At 44.7% G+C, this 22,171-nt stretch overlaps 1 protein-coding gene across 1 annotated transcript in view; it reads left to right on the plus strand.

Annotated features, from left to right (window-relative positions):
• Positions 1–21,485, plus strand: part of GPR149 (G protein-coupled receptor 149) — a 186,623-nt gene extending 165,138 nt beyond the window's left edge. Inside the window, exon 4 of the mRNA XM_075340719.1 lies at positions 14,088–21,485. Coding sequence (XP_075196834.1) covers positions 14,088–14,651 — 564 coding nt within the window. The 3' untranslated portion in view covers positions 14,652–21,485. The remainder of the gene's footprint in view (positions 1–14,087) is intronic.
• The last annotated feature ends 686 nt before the right edge of the window (positions 21,486–22,171 follow it).

The following is a 22,171-nucleotide window of genomic DNA, read 5'->3' on the forward strand; positions in this document are numbered from 1 at the left end:
TGCGTCCTCCGGCAATGAGGTGGGCGTGACTTCCATGCGGCTGCTCTCCGCCCCTCCGCTTCTATTGGACGCCTGCCGTGTGACGTTGTTGTGACGCCGCATGGACCGCCCCCTTTTCTAAGAGGGAGGTTCGTGCGGCATCACAGCGACGTCGCTAGGAAGGTAAGTCCATGTGACAGGTATTAACGATATTGTGCGCCACGGGCAGCGCACAAACGACGGAGGCGGGTGCTTTCACGAGCGACATCGCTAGCGATGTCACTGCATGTAAAGCGCCCTTAAGAGCCCAGTCTTCGCCCACACAACCTGACTGAAAGCTGCAGCTTGTACTGAGCAGTGTGAGGTTTAGGCCTCAGTTTCACTTGCGCATAGCTTCCCATGCGAGAGCATTGGAAGTGATATGCCAATGACCCTCTGCTGCGAGTTTGAGCTGAGTGTCATGCGACTGTGATCAGATCTTGTGATCGCATCACAGCTGCAGAGAAGAGGGAGGGAGCACTTTCTCCCCATCTCCTCTGCTGCCTGTCTCTGCGTACATCGCACTGCAGTCGGATGACATACGAGTGCAGTGCGATATTTCACACGCTCCTATAGACTTATATGGGTACATGTGAGCTGAGACTTGCTGCCAAACGCAGCATGCGGTGATTCTTTTCTCATGCTGATATGGCATGAGAAATCAATCGCTGATGAACACTGCCCCTTAGTTTTGCACTGGTGCGAGTACAAAACGCAAGTGGAATCGAGACTTTAAGGGGGCTTTACACGCTGCAACATCGCTAGTGATTGCTAGCGATGTCGCGAGCGATAGCACCCGCCCCCGTCGTTGGTGCGATATGTGGTGATCCCTGCCGTAGCGAACATTATCGCTACGGCAGCGTCACACGCACATACCAGTTCTGCGACGTCGCTGTTGATGCTGAACAATCCCTCCTTCAAGGGGGAGGTGCGTTCGGCGTCACAGCGACGTCACAAAACGGCCGTCCAATAGAAGAGGAGGGGCATAGATGAGCAGCCGGAACATGCCACCCACCTCCTTCCTTCCTCATTGCCGGTGGACGCAGGTAAGGAGATGTTCATCGTTCCTGCGGTGTCACACATAGCGATGTGTGATGCCGCAGGAACGACGAACCACATCGTGCCTGCAGCAGCAACGATATTTGGAAAAGGAGCGAAGTGTCAACGAGCAACGATTTCTCACGTTTTTGCGCTCGTTGATTGCCGCTCCTTGGTGTCACACGCTGCGATGTCGCTAACGGCGCCAGATGTGCGTCACTAACAAAGTGACCCCGACGATATATCGTTAGCGATGTTGCAGCGTGTAAAGCACCCTTTAAACCTTGAAGCTGTCTATTAGGCTGAGTGGATGGAGACTCAACAACAGCAGTAAGGAAGGAAACAGAACAACTGTCAATCATGCTATGTAGGTGAAACTCATGTTTAAACTTTCAAAAAGGATTACATACCAATTGTGATATCGATTTTCAAAGTAAGCAGACCAGCCTCATCAGGTCTAAGAAATAATTTATTATTTTTGTTTTTGAAATCTAGTGACAAATCCACTTTAAAAATAGTTGCAAAAGTGTACATAGCCTTTAAATTGGGCTTCCAAGGAAAAATAGATAAATTCAGATGGAATTAGTAAAATATTTAACTTCCTAAAATAGCTTTATTAAAGGGGTTGGCTACTACTTTTTTTTATTAATGACTCATCCCAAGGATACGCCATCAATGTTTGATCGGTGGGGTGATCAGCTGTTAAAGGTGCCAGAGAAGGCAGGAAATTCTTGGATACTACCTGAAAGCAGCAGCTGCATCAAAACTATAGTGACTATGGATGGATACTACTGATCTACCATAAGAGTGACGGAGGGGGACATGTTGGGTGTCACATTCCCATTAATCATACAGTTAGGTCCAGAAATATTTGGACAGTGACACAGTTTTCGCGAGTTGGGCTCTGCATGCCATCACATTGGATTTGAAATGAAACCTCTACAACAGAATTCAAGTGCAGATTGTAACGTTTAATTTGAAGGTTTGAACAAAAATATCTGATAGAAATTGTAGGAATTGTACACATTTCTTTACAAACACTCCACATTTTAGGAGGTCAAAAGTAATTGGACAAATAAACCAAACCCAAACAAAATATTTTTATTTTCAATATTTTGTTGCGAATCCTTGGGAGGCAATCACTGCCTTAAGTCTGGAACCCATGGACATCACCAAACGCTGGGTTTCCTCCTTCTTAATGCTTTGCCAGGCCTTTACAGCCGCAGCCTTCAGGTCTTGCTTGTTTGTGGGTCTTTCCGTCTTAAGTCTGGATTTGAGCAAGTGAAATGCATGCTCAATTGGGTTAAGATCTGGTGATTGACTTGGCCATTGCAGAATGTTCCACTTTTTTGCAACTCATGAACTCCTGGGTAGCTTTGGCTTTATGCTTGGGGTAATTGTCCATCTGTACTATGAAGCGCCGTCTGATCAACTTTGCGGCATTTGGCTGAATCTGGGCTGAAAGTATATCCCAGTACACTTCAGAATTCATCCGGCTACTCTTGTCTGCTGTTATGTCATCAATAAAAACAAGTGACCCAGTGCCATTGAAAGCCATGCATGCCCATGCCATCACGTTGCCTCCACCATGTTTTACAGAGGATGTGGTGTGCCTTGGATCATGTGCCGTTCCCTTTCTTTTCCAAACTTTTTTCTTCCCATCATTCTGGTACAGGTTGATCTTTGTCTCATCTGTCCATAGAATACTTTTCCAGAACTGAGCTGGCTTCATGAGGTGTTTTTCAGCAAATTTAACTCTGGCCTGTCTATTTTTGGAATTGATGAATGGTTTGCATCTAGATGTGAACCCTTTGTATTTACTTTCATGGAGTCTTCTCTTTACTGTTGACTTAGAGACAGATACACCTACTTCACTGAGAGTGTTCTGGACTTCAGTTGATGTTGTGAACGGGTTCTTCTTCACCAAAGAAAGTATGCGGCGATCATCCACCACTGTTGTCATCCGTGGACGCCCAGGCCTTTTTGAGTTCCCAAGCTCACCAGTCAATTCCTTTTTTCTCAGAATGTACCCGACTGTTGATTTTGCTACTCCAATGCTACGCGATCAGCTGAGCTGTCACTGAGGTTACCCGCGGCCACCGCTGCATCCACCGCTGGATCCAGTGACAGCGGGTAACCTCAGTGACAGCTCAGCTGATCACGCGGCTGTCTTCATTAGCTGTGTGAAGGTGACAGGAGCGGCTGTGTCTGCTGCAGCTCCGGTCACCTCCATGCAGCAGCGCTGGAAGCGACGCTGGACCATCCTGGAGTAAGCCGGACAAGGAGGGCTTTTTGGGGCTGATTAAAGTGGTGAACCAGGGTATATGTTTGTGTTTTTATTTCTAATAAATAATTTTTCGGGTGTGTGTGTTAATTTACTGAAATTTACAGATTAATCATGGAAGGTGTCTCATAGACGCCTGACATGATTAATCTAGGACTTATTGGAAGCTATGGGCTGCCATTAACTCCTTATTACCCCGATTTGCCAACACACCAGGGCAAATCGGGAAGAGCCGGATACAGTCCCAGAACTGTCGCATCTAATGTATGCGGCAATTCTGGGCGGCTGTTGGCTGATATTGTTAGGCTGGGGGGCTCCCCATAACGTGGAACTCCCCATCCTGAGAATACCAGCCTTCAGCCGTATGGCTTTATCTGGCTGGTTTTAAAATTGGGGGGACTGCACGCCATTTGTTTTAATTATTTAATTATTTATTTCACTGCACAGTATAGACACGCCCACCGGCTGCTGTGATTGGGTGCAGTGTGACACCTGTCACTCAGCGTGGGGGTGTGTCTCACTGTAACCAATCATAGGCGCCGGTGGGCGGGGAAAGCAGGGAATACGAGATTGTTTAATGGGCGGCCGCCTTTTTCAAAACAGTAAAAGCCGCCGGAGCAGTGTGAATGCCGTGCAGAGCCGGGGATCGGGGATCGGTGAGTATATGAGAGAGGGCTGCTCAATTCAGTTACTCAGGAGTTTAGCGGTCACCGGTGAGCCCTTCACAGGTGACCGCTAATCAGGGCACGACACAGACAGAGCCGCAGCATGACAATGAAGTCGGGTGAGGTTCACCCGAGTTCATTCTAACAGTGCGGCTCTGTCTGTGTCTGCTGTCATCTGCCATTCAGCTCTGCTACATGGCTGTCTGTGGCTGCAGTCAGCGGCCATGTAGCAGAGCTGAATGGCAGATGACATAGTAAAAACGCATCCCTACACATTACACACGCATTACACACGCTAGGCAAGTCAATAAATAAAAAAAAAAAAAAAGGGTGCCCAATGCATACGTCACAGAACACATGATCTAAAGGATCGCACACAAAATTGATCAATTTAACATAGACTACTAACGCACGTGTGACAGCAAATGAACGACCTACGTTCAATCTCATTCAATCGCATATGCGACCTGGGCGTGTCACATCGCATACGAGATCGCACACCTAATTGTAAGGTGTAAAGCTGGCTTTAGGGCGGCTTTGCACGTTGCAACATCGCACGTGCGATGTCGATGGGGTAAAATCGAAAGTGACGCACATCCGGCGTCACTTTCGACATTGTAGTGTGTAAATTCTAGATGATACGATTAACGAGCACAAAAGCGTCGTTATCGTATCATCGGTGTATTCTCCGACATTTCCATAATGCCGGTGCCGCGACAGGTACGGTGTAGTTCCTCGTTGCTGCGGCAGCACACATCGCTGTGTGTGAAGCCGCAGGAGCGAGGAACATCACCTTACCTGCCGCCGGCGGCTATGCGGAAGGAAGGAGGTGGGCGGGATATTTACATCCTGCTCATCTCCGCCCCTCCGCTTCTATTGGCCGCCTGCCGTGTGACGTCGCTCTGACGTTGTATGACCTGCCCCCTTAGGAAGGAGGCGGGACGCCGGCCAGAGCGATGTCGCACGCCAGGTAAGTGCATGTGAAGCTGCCGTAGCGATAATGTTCGCTACGGCAGCTATCACAAGATATCGCTGCTGCTACGGGGGCGGGGACTATCGCGTGCGACATTGCAGCATCGGCTTGCGATGTCACATTGTGCAAAGCCCGCCTTAGATCCTGACAAAACGCAGTGTTTCCCGAGTCATCATGTGCCACAAGGGTGCGTGAGTATGACTGATCTCAGTTACTGGCTAATTCCTTTATATCAGAGAAGGGGGATGACTTAGATAACAAACTGAGCCCCTCAGCCATCCCCTTCATATGCAAGGACAATAGATAGTGGAGAAAGAAAACTGCTGTCATCTAAGGCTGTGACATTGTGTCTCAGAATACAGGAGATACTCCGATCTTCCAGGACCAAGAGGCAGTCAGTGATAATAGGTGAGCCCTGAAGTTTTAGAAATGAGCTTGTATTAGTAACTTGCTTTATTCTACATTTGCACAACCCAGAACATGTTGTTTGGCATCAAACAATCCATTAATAAAATGCTTCTTTCAGCTTTGTAAATCAGCACAGCTCTGAATACTGTACATTAAGCCTCCAACTTGGCGACTTCTTTACTGGCTGCGGTAACTCCCTGACACGTTTGGTGTCTAGCTTTAATGAGAGTCACCACCATTCAGACATTGCACATTGAGCAGATGATTCATCCTGTCTGGCTCTGTCAATACGATTACATCATCACATTCAGGTTAGCCCGGACAGGAGGATGAAGATATATTTGTAGCTTAGATTTCAGTGTCAAGGTTGAATTTAAATTTTTTTGTTTTGTTTTATAAAGCAATTAAAGCCTTAACGACCCATGATGTGCTATGTATGTTATGGGTCGTCTCCCTGCCTTTGATGTGGGCTTGCATGTCGAGGCTACAACATTCCCTCCACATGTTGGCTGATCTGACCATCATATGTGCAGTTAACCAGTTAAATCCAGCAGTAAATCTGCCATGAATGTGATCGCGGTGTGCCGTTCAGTTGTCATGATAGCCAGGGTCAGCTGATGACCCCTGCATATTTCATGAAAATCTTCCTGTGAATGCCGGCTGTGAGCTGTCATTCATAGGAGATCATGACTTCTGCTGTACAGAGCAGTGCTGATGCATCAATAAAACAAAAGCTACACATGATTGGTATCTACCTAATCATACTGAGCTGGAGAATCACACTGCCATGCAGTGGCGTAACTAGAGTTTGATGGGCCCTGGTGCAAAATTTGGACCGGGGCCCCCTTCCACGTACACCGACACTTACGGTAGGGATAATGACACTGACACTCAGGGTACAGGATCATGTCGCTGACACTTAGCTTTTACCCACAGCACCCAGGTTTCCCATGATCTGAAATCTCTCTATCAGCACCCAGCTTTCCTATGTTCTGATATCCATCTTGTCCTCGGCACCCAGCTTCCCCATGCTCTGCCATACATCTTTCCCTCAGCACCCAGCTTTCCCATATCAGAGCATAGGAAAGCTGGGTGCTGAGAGAAGATGTACAGCAGAGCATGGTAAAGCTGGGTGCTGAGGGAAAGAGCCTTTTTCCCTCAGCACAAAACTTTCCCATCCCATGCTTGTATCTTTGTCCCCCCCTAGTATACCGTTCTCAAAATACAATAATGGCCCCCACATAGCCTTCCATATAGTATAACGGGTCCCACATAACCCTTCATATATTAGAATGCACCCCATAGTCCTCCATATATTATAATTCCCCCCATAGTTCTCCATATTTTATACTGCACCACAGTCCTCCATGTTTTAGAATGTGTGGCGCCCCTGAGGCTTCCGTCGCCACAGAGACATTGTACCTCAGCCAGAGGTGTGATGTCCCATCCTGGGTAAGGACAAGGGTACATACCGGTTCACAGGCAAATTCACACTACACCTATTGCTAGGCACATTCAGGGACCAGAGATAGTGGCAGCTACCCCCGTGCTGTAGTCAGGGGGGCCGTAAGACCCATCTCTCCTCCCATGGGGTGGTGGCCTAGCAACAAGGAAAGTGGGAGGAGCCAACTAGAAAGTAAGAGTAGAAACAGGAAGTTCTAGTTTTCAGACAGTCGGTGAGAGGGAGAAGGAGAGGGAGATAGTTACCTCAGGAGAGTGAAGAGAAAGTGACAGAGAGAGAAGCTTCCTGGTGGAGATCCTGGGATCCAGCTAGGCCCAGGTGACACCACAGACAGAGAAGAGAGGATCCCAGGGCCACGGAAGGGCATATTTGTTCGTGGCCTGCTCCACAGGAAGATCGGGTGGAGGGATCTGGCTGCATTCGGGGACGGTCCCCAGACAGAGGGAAGAAAGACATTTCCTCATAAAGTGACACTGAGGCCCAGGGTGGTTGCAAGCGCCCAGGGCCACAACCTGCCGTAGATCCCCTGGGAAGAGGGCAAGATTCCAGTCAGGCAAGCCCCCTTGACCAGATTCTATGGTAGAGGCCAAGACAAGTTCATCTATCAAAGTCAAGGCTGTGAAGCCAGTCGAGGAAAGAGACATAAAAGTGGTGCACCAGTATTAACCCTAAGAATTACCTGGGATCGGCAGAGGTCCCTGACAGTGGATCCCAGCATACCATTAGGCAACTGGTTTGTCGACACCTGGACTCAGAAACAGTGAGTAAAAGACCTTGAAACTGCAACTCCTGGTGTTGCCTCCCTTTTGTTCTACACCGCACCACTATTGCATAGACTTTCATAAGCACCAACGGTTGCCCCGGGGTACCGCTCCACCTGTGGGGAGCAGAACCATCCCAGCTGCCATTACATCAGCCCCGGAGGCCCCATCCAGCAGCAGCGGCTCCATAGCCGCAATCCACAGGTGGCGTCACGAATCTCCCATAAACTTAATTATAATCACTATCCCCACAGCCGTCATATTAGTTGACCCCGCCAGGGTCACGGAGCCGGGCCCTGCCACCGCTGACTACCCCCGGACTAGTCCGGCCCGGCACCGCGTGTCTTAGAGCCCTGGGGTGGGCGAGTCATAATGCACCCCCATAGTCCATGTATAAGGTAGCCTACATAGTCCTCCATATATTATAATGTAGCCCCCATAGTCCTATATGTATTATAACGCAATCCCATAAAACTTCATATTGTATTATGCAGCCCCATAAATCATCATATTGTATTATGCAGCCCCATACTCCTCCATGTATAATGCACACATATATTACATGTATAATACACCCATATATTCTATGTATAAGGTGTCCTTCATTTTGTATTATGCAGCCCCATACTCCTCCATGTATAATGTACCCCTAGTCCATGTATAAGGTGTCCTTCATGTTTATTATGCAGTCCCATAGAACTCCATGTATCATGCAGCCAGCCCCCCAGGCCTCCATGTATCATGCAGCCAGCCCCCCAAGGGCCTCCATGTGTCATGCAGCCAGGCCTCTCCAGGCCTCCATGTCTCATGCAGCCAGCCCCCCCAGGGCCTCCATGTGTCATTCAGCCAGCCCCCCCAGGGCCTCCATGTGTCATGCAGCCAGCCCCCCCAGGGCCTCCATGTTTCATGCAGCCAGCCCCCCCAGGGCCTCCATGTGTCATTCAGCCAGCCCCCCCAAGGCCTCCATGTGTCATGCAGCCAGGCCCCTCAAGGCCTCCATGTGTCATGCAGCCAGCAAAATAAAAAAACAAGTACCTATTTTCTCCTTCCGACCCCTGCAACTGCGGTAGTTACGCCCCTGCCCCCATATGTCACACACCCTGCTCACTATACAGCCTGCACCCCCCATATCACACACTACACCCCCATATGTCACACACCCTGCTCCCCATACAGCCTGCACTCCCCATATCACACACACTACACCCCCATATCTCACACACCCTGCTCCCCATACAGCCTGCACCCCCCATATCACACACACTACACTCCCATATCTCACACATCTGCTTCCCATACAGCCTGCACCCCCCCATATCACACACACTACACCCCCATATGTCACACACCCTGCTCCCCATATAGCCTGCACCCCCCATATCACACACACTACACCCCCACTACACAAACCAGAAACACTAGGCACCCCTTCACATCCTTCTGTCACAGTCTGAAGCCCTCATATGCCACTCACCCTGCACCCCCCACCCCCTCATGTCCCCTCTTTTTTCATTACCAGTCATGTGTCCAAATATCCTTCAACAATCACTATCTTCTGATGCTTTCTGCCGGCAATCTTGTGTCTCCTCCTACACAGTCACATGGGCATGACATCATCGCAGGTCCTAACAGGATGGATTTCCGACTTCTGTGTAGGAGCACTTCTGCTCTGCCGCAGCTCAGACACGCCTGGTGGGCTTCGCAAGGTCAGGGGCCCCTCTGCCCCCTGCTGACACCGGGCCCCCCTGACTCACAGGCCGGCCCCATGGCGGTCGCGTGGTTGGCCACTGTGCAGCGCATCTCCTCTCTGAGAGTCTGAGAGGAGCCGGCTCTGCAGAGCGGCTGCCAGGCCCCTATAACCCTGCGGGCCCAGTAGCAGTGGCGACCTCTGCAACCGCGGTCATTACGCCCCTGCTGCCATTTCCGTTTTATGGTAAAATTAATGATATATATATATATATATATATATATATATATATATATATATATATACACATATACACAGTACAGACCAAAAGTTTGGACACACCTCATCTCTAGAACAACTATTAGGAGGAGACCTTGTGCAGCAGGCCTTCATGGTAAAATAGCTGCTAGGAAACCACTGCTAAGGACAGGCAACAAGCAGAAGAGACTTGTTTTGGCTAAAGAACACAAGGAATGGACATTAGACCAGTGGAAATCTGTGCTTTGGTCTGATGAGTCCAAATTTGAGATCTTTGGATTCAACCACCGTGTCTTTGTAGAAAAGGTGAACGGATGGACTCTAAAAGCCTGGTTCCCGCCGTGAAGCATGGAGGAGGAGGAGGTGTCATTGTGTGGGGGTGCTTTGCTTGTGACACTGTTGGGGATTTATTCAAAATTAAAGGCATACTAAACCAGCATGCCTACCAAAGCATCTTCCAGCGGCATGCTATTCCATCCGGTTAGCGTTTAGTTGGACCATCATTTATTTTTTAACAGGACAATGACCCCAAACACACCTCCAGGCTGCGTAAGGGCTATTTAACTAAGAAGGAGAGTGATGGGGTGCTACGCCAGATGACCTAGCCTCCACAGTCACCAGACCTGAACCCAATCGAGATGGCTTGGGGTGAGCTGGACCGCACAGTGTAGGCAAAAGGGCCAACAAGTGGTAAGCATCTCTGGGAACTCCTTCAAGACTGTTGGAAAACCATTTCCGGTGACTACCTCTTGAAGCTCATCAAGAGAGTGTGTAAAGCAGTAATCAAAGCAAAAGGTGGCTACTTTGAAGAACCTGGAATATAAGACACATTTTCAGTTGTTTCACAATTTTTTAAGTATTTCATTCCACATGTTTTAATTCATAGTTTTGATGCCTTCAATGTGAATCTACAATTTTCAGAGTCATGAAAATAAAGAAAACTCTTTGAATGAGAAGGTGTGTCCAAACGTTTGGTCTGGTCAGTACTAAAAAATATAAAAAATATAAATCTTACATATATATATATATATATATATATATATATAATGAAAAAAATGCACAATTTCTCTTTTTTCTACATTTTCTACACTTAGAATTTTTCCCCTGCTTACCATTGCATCATATAATAAAATTAATGGTGTCCTTCAAAAGTACTACTCACCCCACAAAAAATAAGCTATCATATGGCTATATTGACAGAAAAATAACAATGTTGTGGTTCTTGGAGTAAGGGAAGGAAAAAACGAAAACAAATGGAAAAACAAAAGTGCAAAAATAAAAAATCGCCTGGTCCTTAAGGGGTTAAATGTATTTTACAGGCTGCACAATTGTTTCAATACACTGCCCAGTTAGTTCTTAAGATAATTTGTCAACAGGTTTTTGCTATGTAATCTGAGCACAGCAGGCAGTAGGAGCTGAGACTCTGATTTTAGGGATGTGTCAATTATTAGGCTGTATAATGTTGTTTTAATACAATGAGTGTTTTATCATCAGGACATTAGCATTGCCATTAGCATTGATTAACAGCTCTCTGTCAATATACAATGTAAACATAGAGCTGTGGTGTGGGCGGAGTTAGTTTTCTTAGCCGTGCTACATCTAAAAACTCTGAGTGTGTCACAACTACTATACCCTGTTCACTATGTAATCTAATGGATGTGACAATTGTGGAGCGGCTGCAGGTTGCTATTTAAAGGCTGGGGAGGGCCCAAAAACTAAGGACCTTACCAGCCTGAGAATACCAGTCCCCAACTGTCTACTTTACCTGTGCTGGTTATCAAAAATAGGTGGGGGACCACACATCATTTTTTTTCAATGCTCCTGCCAATCACAGTAATGCCAGTAGCAAAGATGGCTACAACATTACCGTAATTGGAAGGCAATCTCTGCATGTTTAGCACCAAATATGTGAGATGGAGATTCAAAACTCACAAGGTGAATACCAAAGTACTGGATGAGTAACGAACATCACAAATACCTTAATATTCATGTGAGTAAGGAATAATACCGGGTATATTCTCTCATCATTCGCCTTCATCTCCCATTTCAACTGTATGTTCCTAAGTTTTTTCTTCCAGGCTCACATAGACTTTGGCTGAACTCATTTCAGACACCTCTTTGACTTTGGCTTACAAATGAATGAACTGTCTTCTATCATCTATACAAAAGAAGGTGACTGCGCTTTAACTGAATGCTGATTTTTTTTTTACTTTAAGTGCCATCAGTTGCTCAGATTCCTTCATTTCTTCAGGTTTTTGTGCTGTGAGCTGATATGCACATTTTTTTACACTTTTCTCCTACGTTCTGCAGGTGTCCTATGGGCTGTCATCATAAAAACATGTTCTTAAAAAATATTTTCTGCAGCTCTGGTACAGCAACCTCCAGACTTCAGGTTATATCACTTGGGGGAAAGGTCCAGCCGACGAAAGATTTAAGAAGTGAATTGTGCATCTTGAAGGCCACACACAGTGCTCCTGATTGGGAGCAGATTGGTAGGAGGAAACAATCCGTAGACCTCAGAGACACCTTCTTGTGCTTTGAGATGTTTCCTACTTTGCCATTTCCTCTTTTTGCGATCTTTCTGATGCCATTGTTTGACTTTGTTACCGTGGTCAATTCATGTTTTTTCAGCAATTTTATTTTGTACGTGACAGAAGTAACATGAATGTTTTCCTTCATACAACACAACAACATAAGGTTACTGAACCGGCTGTATTGTCAGACATTGTTACCATGTAAAAATAGCAATGGGAGTAGCACCCTCTACAGGCTTTCAAGGAGTACGGCAATCCAAGGGATGATAATCCTAACTTTAAAAGATTTTATTGTGCGTCTGCGTGACACAACATCACAAGAAGTCTATATGTATGATCACCAGTACACTAGATAAAGCTGGAGGCACGCAATCATTAGTCTCAAGCTGAAAATCATCATATAACATCATTTTGAACCAACAGGGTCAGTTGGCAAAATATCCTTTGGGGCTAACTTGGGATATTCTGGAATAGATGGTTGGCACACAAAGACGTTTTTCTTTTTGTTCCAACATAGTTCCAAACTGTGAGCACCCAGTTTTATTATCACTCACGGCAAAGCAAGGACATAGTTAATCTTGGGCCGTCTGACCAGGAGCTAAACATCTCAGAAACCTTCACCAAGAGAGGTTCTGAACCTAACAATCAGCACCTCGAAACAAAACACAATCTATACATTTGTCACGATGGTGGTGATGACAACTCTCTCATGCCTGGACACAACATGTCTTTCTCTATACATAAAGCTTTTTTATGCATACATCTAACCTCTGCGAAGGAATCTAGGTTTTGGCTTACAAGGCTTATTAGCCTGCACTAACAAATGGTCGGAATGGACCAGAGTCTTCTCTAATTTTCTAATTCAAGCAAAACGAAGAAAATCCTGGTTACATGAAATGACGCAGTCATTGACATACTACAGACATGGCACTTTAGCGTGTGCCTTGGCACATCATATTAAAGGGGTTGTCCACTACTGGAATAACTCCTCAATCAGTGTTTGCCCCAGTTAAAATGAAAACACTTACATTCACCTCCAGTGTCGACGCCATCCCAGTCATGTTGGTACTCCCTCTCCCAGAACTTTCATGACATTTTTACATTACGTGAGCCCTGTGCCCAGTCAGCGTCAGCTTCACGCTCCCCACCTATAGATGTATAAAACATTAAGACGAAGTGAGCGTAGTCTTTACGTCCTATTGATGTTCGATTCATCCAAATGAGAAGTAGTGGACCTTAAAGATGAGTGAACCTTTGGAGGTTTGATTCACTGGCAGCAAACGAACCGAACCTCCACTAGTCCGAACCTTGCCCGAGGAGGTTCAGAATCACTGATTGGCAGTTTAAGTCTCTACCCACATACATCCAGCCATAAGTAGATTACTTCTGGGGGAGGGTGGGCAGGCTTTTTCAAATGTCTTGTTTTTGTTACACACTACATGTAATCATGCTGTTGTTACCCCCATTGGGAGCCATTCAAACACTGCAAGTGGCTCGCACAGGGCTGAGCACCGAGCGTACATGAGCACGGCATTGCTTGTGCAAGTTAAGTCTCCATGTAAAGCATCCAAACCTCGAACCGAGCTCTGTGTTTTTTAAGTTGGTGTTCGGTACAAAATCTGAACCTCAGGTTCGCTCAACTCTTGTGGACAACCCCTTTAACACGACAATTTAAACAAATAAGGCAACCTTTCCGGCTGTAGGATAGCCACAGGATAGATTGGTAAAGTTTTTGAAGTGTTTTGGGGGTTTTTTGCAAAACCAAAATCTAAAGAAAGTCAAAGCATACGTAGAATACTTGTATTACTACAACTATAAGATCAGCTTTTGGATTTTGCTGAAAAATAACATGAAAATGAATACGACCCTACAACAATATGTGCACTTTATGAATGAGTTAAACATGACAGGTTTTATCATGTAATATATGACCATGCTAGTATCAATGTATCTCTAAACTAATGTTAAAAATGATAACACAAACTGTTTTCTTTTCCAGCGTTTTGGAGGAGCATTGGCCATACCACTGTGCGCCTTCCAAGGAACAGTATCCCTTCAAGCACCAACTGGGAAGACTCTTTCCTTATCTACTTATGAAGTAAGCAGTGAAGGTCAAAAAATTACACCTACATCTAAGAAGATTGAAGTATATCGGTCAAAAAGTGTAGGCCATGAGCCAAGCAAGGAAGACTCTCCCACCCAATTTCCGGATACCAATGTCAAGATACATCTTGAAGTTCTAGAAATTTGTGACAACGAAGAAGCAATGGACACTGTATCTATCATCAGCAATATAAGTCAATCTTCTACTCAAGCCCGTTCTCCTTCTCTGCGCTATTCTCGCAAGGAAAACCGATTTGTCTCTTGTGACCTGGGAGAGACAGCGTCTTATTCTCTATTCATTCCAACCAATAATCCAGACAGTGACATAAACATTTCTATTCCAGATACTGTTGAAGCTCACCGTCAGAACAGTAAACAGAAAAATGTGGACAGCTACCAAGAGGAAATACAACTACTGAATAAAGCTTATAGGAAACGGGAGGGAGATCGGGACAGTTAGGACTGAAACATACTCAAAATATTAACTTATCTGTATTTCTGTATTCACGCCAATTTGTCTAGTTAATGAACGAGCTGAACGTCTTAATTCACTGTTTTGTATCTACTTTGTTTCTTGCAGTACAACACAAAAGCTTTGAAATGTTGGACGTTATTTAAATCTATATATCACTATATGAAGAATGTACTGTAGCATTACAAATTAGAGAAGTTTTGTGCCATTAATAAAAAAAACAGATTACTGTACATATTTATATTGCCAACTGCTGCATAAAATAGAAACAGACCATTAGATGTGATGAAGATAATCGTAGGCAGTGCCGGCATCTAATTTATCAGCAATGTTCAAGCAACTAATAAAATGCACCTAATATGTGCGTAGAATATTAATTACACATTTAACTACAGAGATTGAAGTTTATTTTCTTATGCAGATGGGCAAAACAAAATAACTTTTCATATATGAAGAAACTTATGTACTTTTAATGTGATTAGTAACAGAAGTGCTTAGTATGCGGACAGTAATCAGAGGGGAATAAACAGGGGCATCGTGCTTCATAGGAGAGGAGTAAACAGGGGCACCATGCTTCATAGAGGGGAGTAAACAGGGGCACCATACTTCATAGGAGAGGAGTAAACAGGGACAGCATGCTTCATAGAGGGGAGTAAACAGGGGCACCTGCTTCAGAGAGGGGAATAAACAGCGATCCCATGCTTCATAGACGGGTATAAACAGGGGCACCATGCTTTATAGGAGGTGAGTAAACAGGGGCACCATGCTTTATAGGAGGGGTCTAAATAGTGGCACCATGCTTCATAGAAGGGGAGTAAACAGGGGCACCATGCATCATAGGAGGGGAGTAAACAGGGGCACCATGCTTCATAGGAGGAGAGTAAACAGGGGCACCATGCTTCATAGGAGGGGAGTAAACCAGGGCACCATGGTTCATAGGAGGGTAGTAAACAGGGGCACCATGCATCATAGGAGGGGCGTAAACAGGGGCTCCATGCTTTATAGGAGGGGAGTAAACAGGGGCACCATGCTTCATAGGATGGGAGTAAACAGGGGTACAATGCTTCATAGGAGGGGAGTAAACAAGTAAACAGGGGGTACCATGCTTCATAGGAGGGGAGTAAACAGGGGCACCATGCTTCATAGGATGGGAGTAAACAGGGGTACAATGTTTCATAGGAGGGGAGTAAACAGGGGGCACCATGCTTCATAGAAAGGGAGTAAATAAGGGGGCACCATGCTTCATAGAATTGGAGTAAACAGGGGTACAAAGCTTCACAGAAGGGGAGTAAAGAGGGGCACCATGCTTCATAACAGGGGTGTAAACAGGGGCACCATGCTTCATAAGAGGGGAGTAAACAGTGGCACCATGCTTCATAGGAGGGCAGTAAACAGGGGCACCATGCTTCATAGGAGGGGAGTAAACAGGGGCACCATGCTTCATAGGATTGGAGTAAAATGGGGCACCATGCTTCATAGGATTGGAGTAAACAGGGGCACAATACTTCATAGGAGGGGAGTAAAAAGGGGGCACCATGCTTCATAGGAGGATAGTAAACAGGGTCATCATGTTTCGTAGGAGGGGAGTAAACAGTGGGCTCCATGCGTCATAGGAGGGGAGTAAACAGGGGCACAATACTTCATAGGAGGGGAGTAAAAAGGGGGCACCACGCTTCATAGGAGGATAGTAAACAGGGTCACCATGTTTCGTAGGAGGGGAGTAAACAGTGGGCTCCATGCGTCATAGGAGGGGAGTAAACAGGTGCTCCATCCTTAACGGAAAAAGAGAAAACGAGCACCATGCTTGATAGGAGAGATAACAATGGCACCATGCTTCATAGGAGGGGAGTAAACAGAGGCACAATGCTTCATAGGAGAGGAGTAAACAGGGGCCCCATATTTCATAGGAAGGGAGAAAATAGGGGCATCATACTACATAGGAGGGGAGTATACAGGGGCTCCATACATAATAGGAAAAGAATAAATAAGGACACCATGTTTCATAGGAGGTGAGTAAACAGGGGCACCATGCTTCATAGGAGAGGAGAAAAAAGGGACCCCATCTTTACATATAAAGTGAAATTGGAATTTTTATAAGTTAAACGGTTTCAAATCTCGCAATGTGAAATTAAATAACTTATCGATACAAAGTGACATTTTCATTTTCGATTTTATCTGGGTGTTACCATGTATTTTAGAGTCTGGCCTTACACAATCTCACACTGAATAGTGTCAGTGTGCAAAGTCAATCCCCATAGACATGGGGGCATGGTAACACCTACTTGTCGATGCATGTAAACATTTCCAGGAAGAAGAAGAAGAAAAAAATCACAAGGCAGGGATCTGAGAAATGATGCTCCAGAATTGGTATTTTAAGAGGAATGTAAGTATTTGCAAAAACGGACATGCCAAAAGGATTGATAGGTCCTCTTTAATACAAGTGAGCTTATACATCCGATGGAGATTTACTAAAATTGTAAGTCAGATATAGCATGTTTGATTATGGTATATCAATTGATGGACCATGTTTTAGTCACTGTTTGTCAATTTTGTCATTATGATTAATGGGCTTCTTCAACTGCAAGGAAAAAATTCCGAATGGACTTCTGTTCCAACAAATTGGATCCTATCTGATCAAAATATTTTGTCATATCGACTGTGGATTCAACAATTAGTCAGGTTTAATTAGGATAACATTTGTAAAAATATAAACTCACAATAAAACTACTGTTCTACGATAGGGTCACTACTGCAACACATTAATAGTTTCTCTGTACGTAATGTTAAAACTTTTAAGTATTGATTTTGGAGATTACATTTAGCAGCTTACATTTCTACACCAATAACAGCCATCTTTAAAGAGGTTGTCCACTACTTTTACATTGATGGCCTATACTTAGATGTCTGATCGTCCAGGCTCCGACACCCAATGCCCCGCCAATCAGCTGCTCTCAGTTCCGGCGGCTACAGCAGGTGGCAGGAAATGCTCAGTTCCGTTGCTGCCCCGTCCTTTGATAGCGGCCACAGCCATGTACTGCACATCCACCTCCTATTCATATTAATAGGAGGCGGATGTGCAGTATCCGGCTGCTGCAGTTATCAGTTGATGGGGCAGCTCCAGAACTGAGCATTTCCAGGTACTTGCTACCTCTGCTGGCACTGAGAGCAGCTGATTGGCGGGGATGCCGGGAGTTGGACCCGGACGATCATACTTTGATGACCTATCTTGAAGATAGTTCATCAATGTAAAGGTAGTAGACAAGCCCTTTAAGCTAATAAAGATATAAACTAACAGCAGTTGTTCCTCGGCTTTAACACGGTGCGATTGTAAATTTACAGTGCATGGTTAAAGCTCCCACAATCTTGCGGCAGATAGCTATATTAATGAATTACATTATGGCTCCTGCAATGAGCACACTCATAAATGAAAAAAAAAAAACGGCTGGTCATTAACCCCCATTCAGGCCTGGAATATAAAGGGTTATAGGCTATATTTACCCTTCAACAATATTTTAATTTTTTAATTCTGCTAGGTTGAAAATTCAACAATAATTTTTTATCCATGATCAGCCATAAAATAAAACCACCTGTCTTGCAAATCCAACAATACAACCTTGTCCCTTTAAGGAGAACCTGTCATCATGATTATGCATGTTAAAATAAAGGTATGGTCACAATGATGCTGTTTTACTGATCTAATGGATACCATCAGTGAAGAAATCTGCAGCCTGCTTGTTGTTTAATCATCATTTGGAGTTTGGGTTTTCTAAGCTTTCAGTGCATTGGGGGAGACTGAGTGTAGGGTCTTAGGTGGGCTTTACACATTGCGACATCGCTACCGATATATCGTCGGGGTCACAACGTTAGTGACGCACATCCGGCGCCGGTAGCGACATCGCAATGTGTAAATCCTAGGTGTGACGATGAACGGGCGCAAAAGCGTAAAAAATCACTGATCTGTGTCACGTCGTTCATTTCCATAATGTCGCTGCTGGTGCTGATACGATGTTGTTTGTCGTTCCTGCAGCAACACACATCGCTGTGTGTAAAACCGCAGAAACGACAAACATCTCCTTACCTGCGTCCACCGGCAATGCGGAAGGGAGAAGGTGGGCGGGATGTTATGTCCCGCTCATTTCCGCCCTTCCGTTTCTATTGGCCAGCCGCTTAGTGACGTCGCGGTGACGTCGCTGTGACGCCGACCGCACCTCCCCCTTGAAGGACGGATTGTTCGGCGGTCACAGCGACATCGCCGACCAGGTATGTGCGTGTGAAGCTGCCATAATGTTCGCTACAGCAGCAAGCACCAGATATCACATGTACGATGGTGGCGGGTGCTATCGCGTGCGACATCGCTAGCAATTGCTAGCGATGTCGCATCGTGTAAAGCCCGCCTTACTCTCTGCCCCAGCTCCTCCGCATGCTTCTTGGGTCTCTATCTTCTGCCTATTTTGAATTTCATGCTGGCGTTGTTCTAACTGCGGGCAGCGCTTGTGCAGATTGATTTCTAGGCGAGCTTCATTAAAATGACGCAGTGGTGGCACATGCGCAGATTGAGATTTCAGCTCATCATTGAAGATTTTACCAGAAGATCCTTTGAGTACTGTAAATATCAAAGAAAATCTACAATTCAGACTTGTTTTGTCAGACGCTCAATCACATTGCAACCTGAGAAATTTGGAGACCAAGCCAACACTGAAATCTTGTGATCTTACTAAGTTACATATTGTAAGTTGTTAAAAGTCACAGGCCCATATTTTTAAATCAAGCAAATGATAAATTTAATTTATTGCTATTGTTCAGGTAAGTGCAATTACAGTAATGTCAAACTTATATATATTTTTTTTCTAATTAAGTGATGGAAAAAAAAATAAAAATTTGTAAAAATATATTTTTTTTGTTTTGCTTCCCCATTATCCAACACCCGTCACATTTCTATTCTTCCTCTAAAGGAGCTAGAGCTTGATTTTTATGTGATGACCAGACATTTTATCCGTACCAATCTGGGGTATGTGCTGTGTTTATATTGTTTTTCGTTTGCTTATGATCACTATATTATGGGAATAAACCACAAGACCTGCTGTTTCGCTGTTCTGACCCAGGCATCAGAACCATTACATGTTGTCCCAGCTTCTTAGCTCCAATACATTTTCCTGCTTATAACCCATCAATCTAAAGAATTGATTGTTTAATTTTTGCCTAACTTCTCCCACCTCTTGAAAGTTGCCATTTTAATAAGACAATAAAAGTTTAAAGTAAAGGCTGATCCATATACAGAAATATCCATAATTTCTTTTCGAAATTTTCTAATATAGAGTTCTAAATTCTCTGCAATAAAAATGGTTGCTAAAACGAACATATGTTAACATATTTTGTTCATCCTTCCATTCCTTTAAATTAATTTGTGAATGGTATTTAAAAGAATAAAATATCAAAAACTATTTCATACAGTAAATGGTACACTTCAAATTTCGATCTACATAATGAAAGATCATTGTTACAAGGTAATAGGAGATGGTTCTCAGTAGATTGTTCTTCATTCAAAAAAGAAACAGTTACCGTATTTTTCGGATTATAAGATGCACTTTTCCTCCCAAAAATTTGGGAGAAAAATGAGGGGTGTGTCTTAAAATCCGAATGTAACTTACTGGGAGGTGGAAATGGGCGCTGACCTGGTTGTGGAGGTCTCTGTGTGGAGCAGGACGATGCGGGGCTGTGCTAGCTGCACGGGTCAGATGCTCTGTAAGTGGTGCGGGGATGTGGTGGCTGCGGCAGGTGAGTTGTTCTAATGACAGTGCGGGGCTGCGCTGGCTGCGGCAGGTGAGATCCTCTGTCTGCGGTGCGGGGCTATGCTGGCTGCGGCGGGTGAGATGCTCTGTCGGCGGTGCATGGCTGTGCTGATTGCGGTTGTCGCTGTGAGGAGCAAGGTGGTGCGGTGGGTGAGATGCTCTGTCAGTGGTGCAATCTTCAAATAATGCTGCCAGGAATCGGCGCATGCGAATACAGAGCTCTCGGATTGTCATTGAGCCGAGAACTCAATCTGCGCAGGCACCGATTCTGGGCATCATTTTTTGAAGATTGCACCACTGACAGAGCATCTAACCCTCCACTGCCCTGCTCCACACAGCCAATACGGCCCCCGCCACAGTGTGGCTGGCCACACTACATCCAACATGGCCGGCCACACCGCAGCCAGCAAAGCCGGCCACATTGCAGCCAGCATGTTCCTACCCCAGCACCACCCCTGCCTCCTGTGACCCCCAGCTCCACCACTGCTGTTGCCCCCCTCTGGTAAGATACCATCGGAGTATAAGATGGACTTCATTTTTTTTTTTACTTTTTTTATCTCTATATTTGGGGTGCGTCTTATAATGCGGTGCGTCTTATAAAACGAAAAATATGGTAATTAAACTAAGAATAAATACACATTATTTCACAAGAGCAGTCGTCTAATTTACGTTATAAGATATTTTTTACATTAATGCCAAATTATAATGACCTAATTTTTCTCTATGGCAATTATAAAATGTACAGATGGAGCGTATTACACCATATTGCAAATTAGCTTTCAGCATCAGCAATGAATCCATATTGCAGAATTCTGTGCACTCTATAGGTGTTAATCACAGCACATCATTTTGTAAAGGCATCCGCTTTGTGTACTGTGCCACGAGGAATAGAAAGCCAATAGAAAATTCACTGCAAACATTTATGTATTTATATTTTCTGCCATTCTGCAATGTACACGGCTTTTTCCTCCTACTATGACCAATACTGTGTTGTTAATGTAGAAAATAACACCAATAAAAGTTCATTACATCACATTTGCTTGGTTCACTTTTTTATTTTAAAGGGAATCTGTCAGGTGATTTGTAGTACAATATTAATGTTATCTTTAAATAGGGCTTAAGGATCAGAATCAGTAACTTTTAGGCTATGTGCGCACTAGAAATGTGAAGTTTCTCAAGAAAATTTCTTGAGAAACTTCTGCCAGTGAAAGATTTCCGGACCTGCGGAAGAAATCCGCACCAAATCCGCATGCGGTTTTGCCGCGGATTTGCCGCGGATTTGCCACGGATTTACCGAGGATTTACCGCAGGTTTGTCCCTGCAATAAATAATAAAGATAATCGATAGACAGATAATGGATAGAGGGAAAGATGGATAGATGAATAGATAGATAGATAGAGGGATAGATAGATAGATGAATAGATGAATAGATAGATAGATAGATAGATAGATAGATAGAGGGATAGATAGATAGATGAATAGATGAATAGATAGATAGATAGAGGGATAGATGGATAGATAGATAGAGGGATAGATGGATAGATAGATAGATAGATAGATAGATAGATAGAGGGATAGATAGATAGAGGGATAGATAGATGAATAGATGGATAGATAGATAGATAGATAGATAGATAGATAGATAGATAGATAGATAGGGGATAGATAGATAGATGAATAGATAGATAGATAGAGGGATAGATGGATAGATAGATAGAG

This window comes from Anomaloglossus baeobatrachus, chromosome 3 (assembly GCF_048569485.1).
Source record: "Anomaloglossus baeobatrachus isolate aAnoBae1 chromosome 3, aAnoBae1.hap1, whole genome shotgun sequence".
NCBI classification, from domain to species: Eukaryota; Metazoa; Chordata; class Amphibia; order Anura; family Aromobatidae; genus Anomaloglossus; species Anomaloglossus baeobatrachus.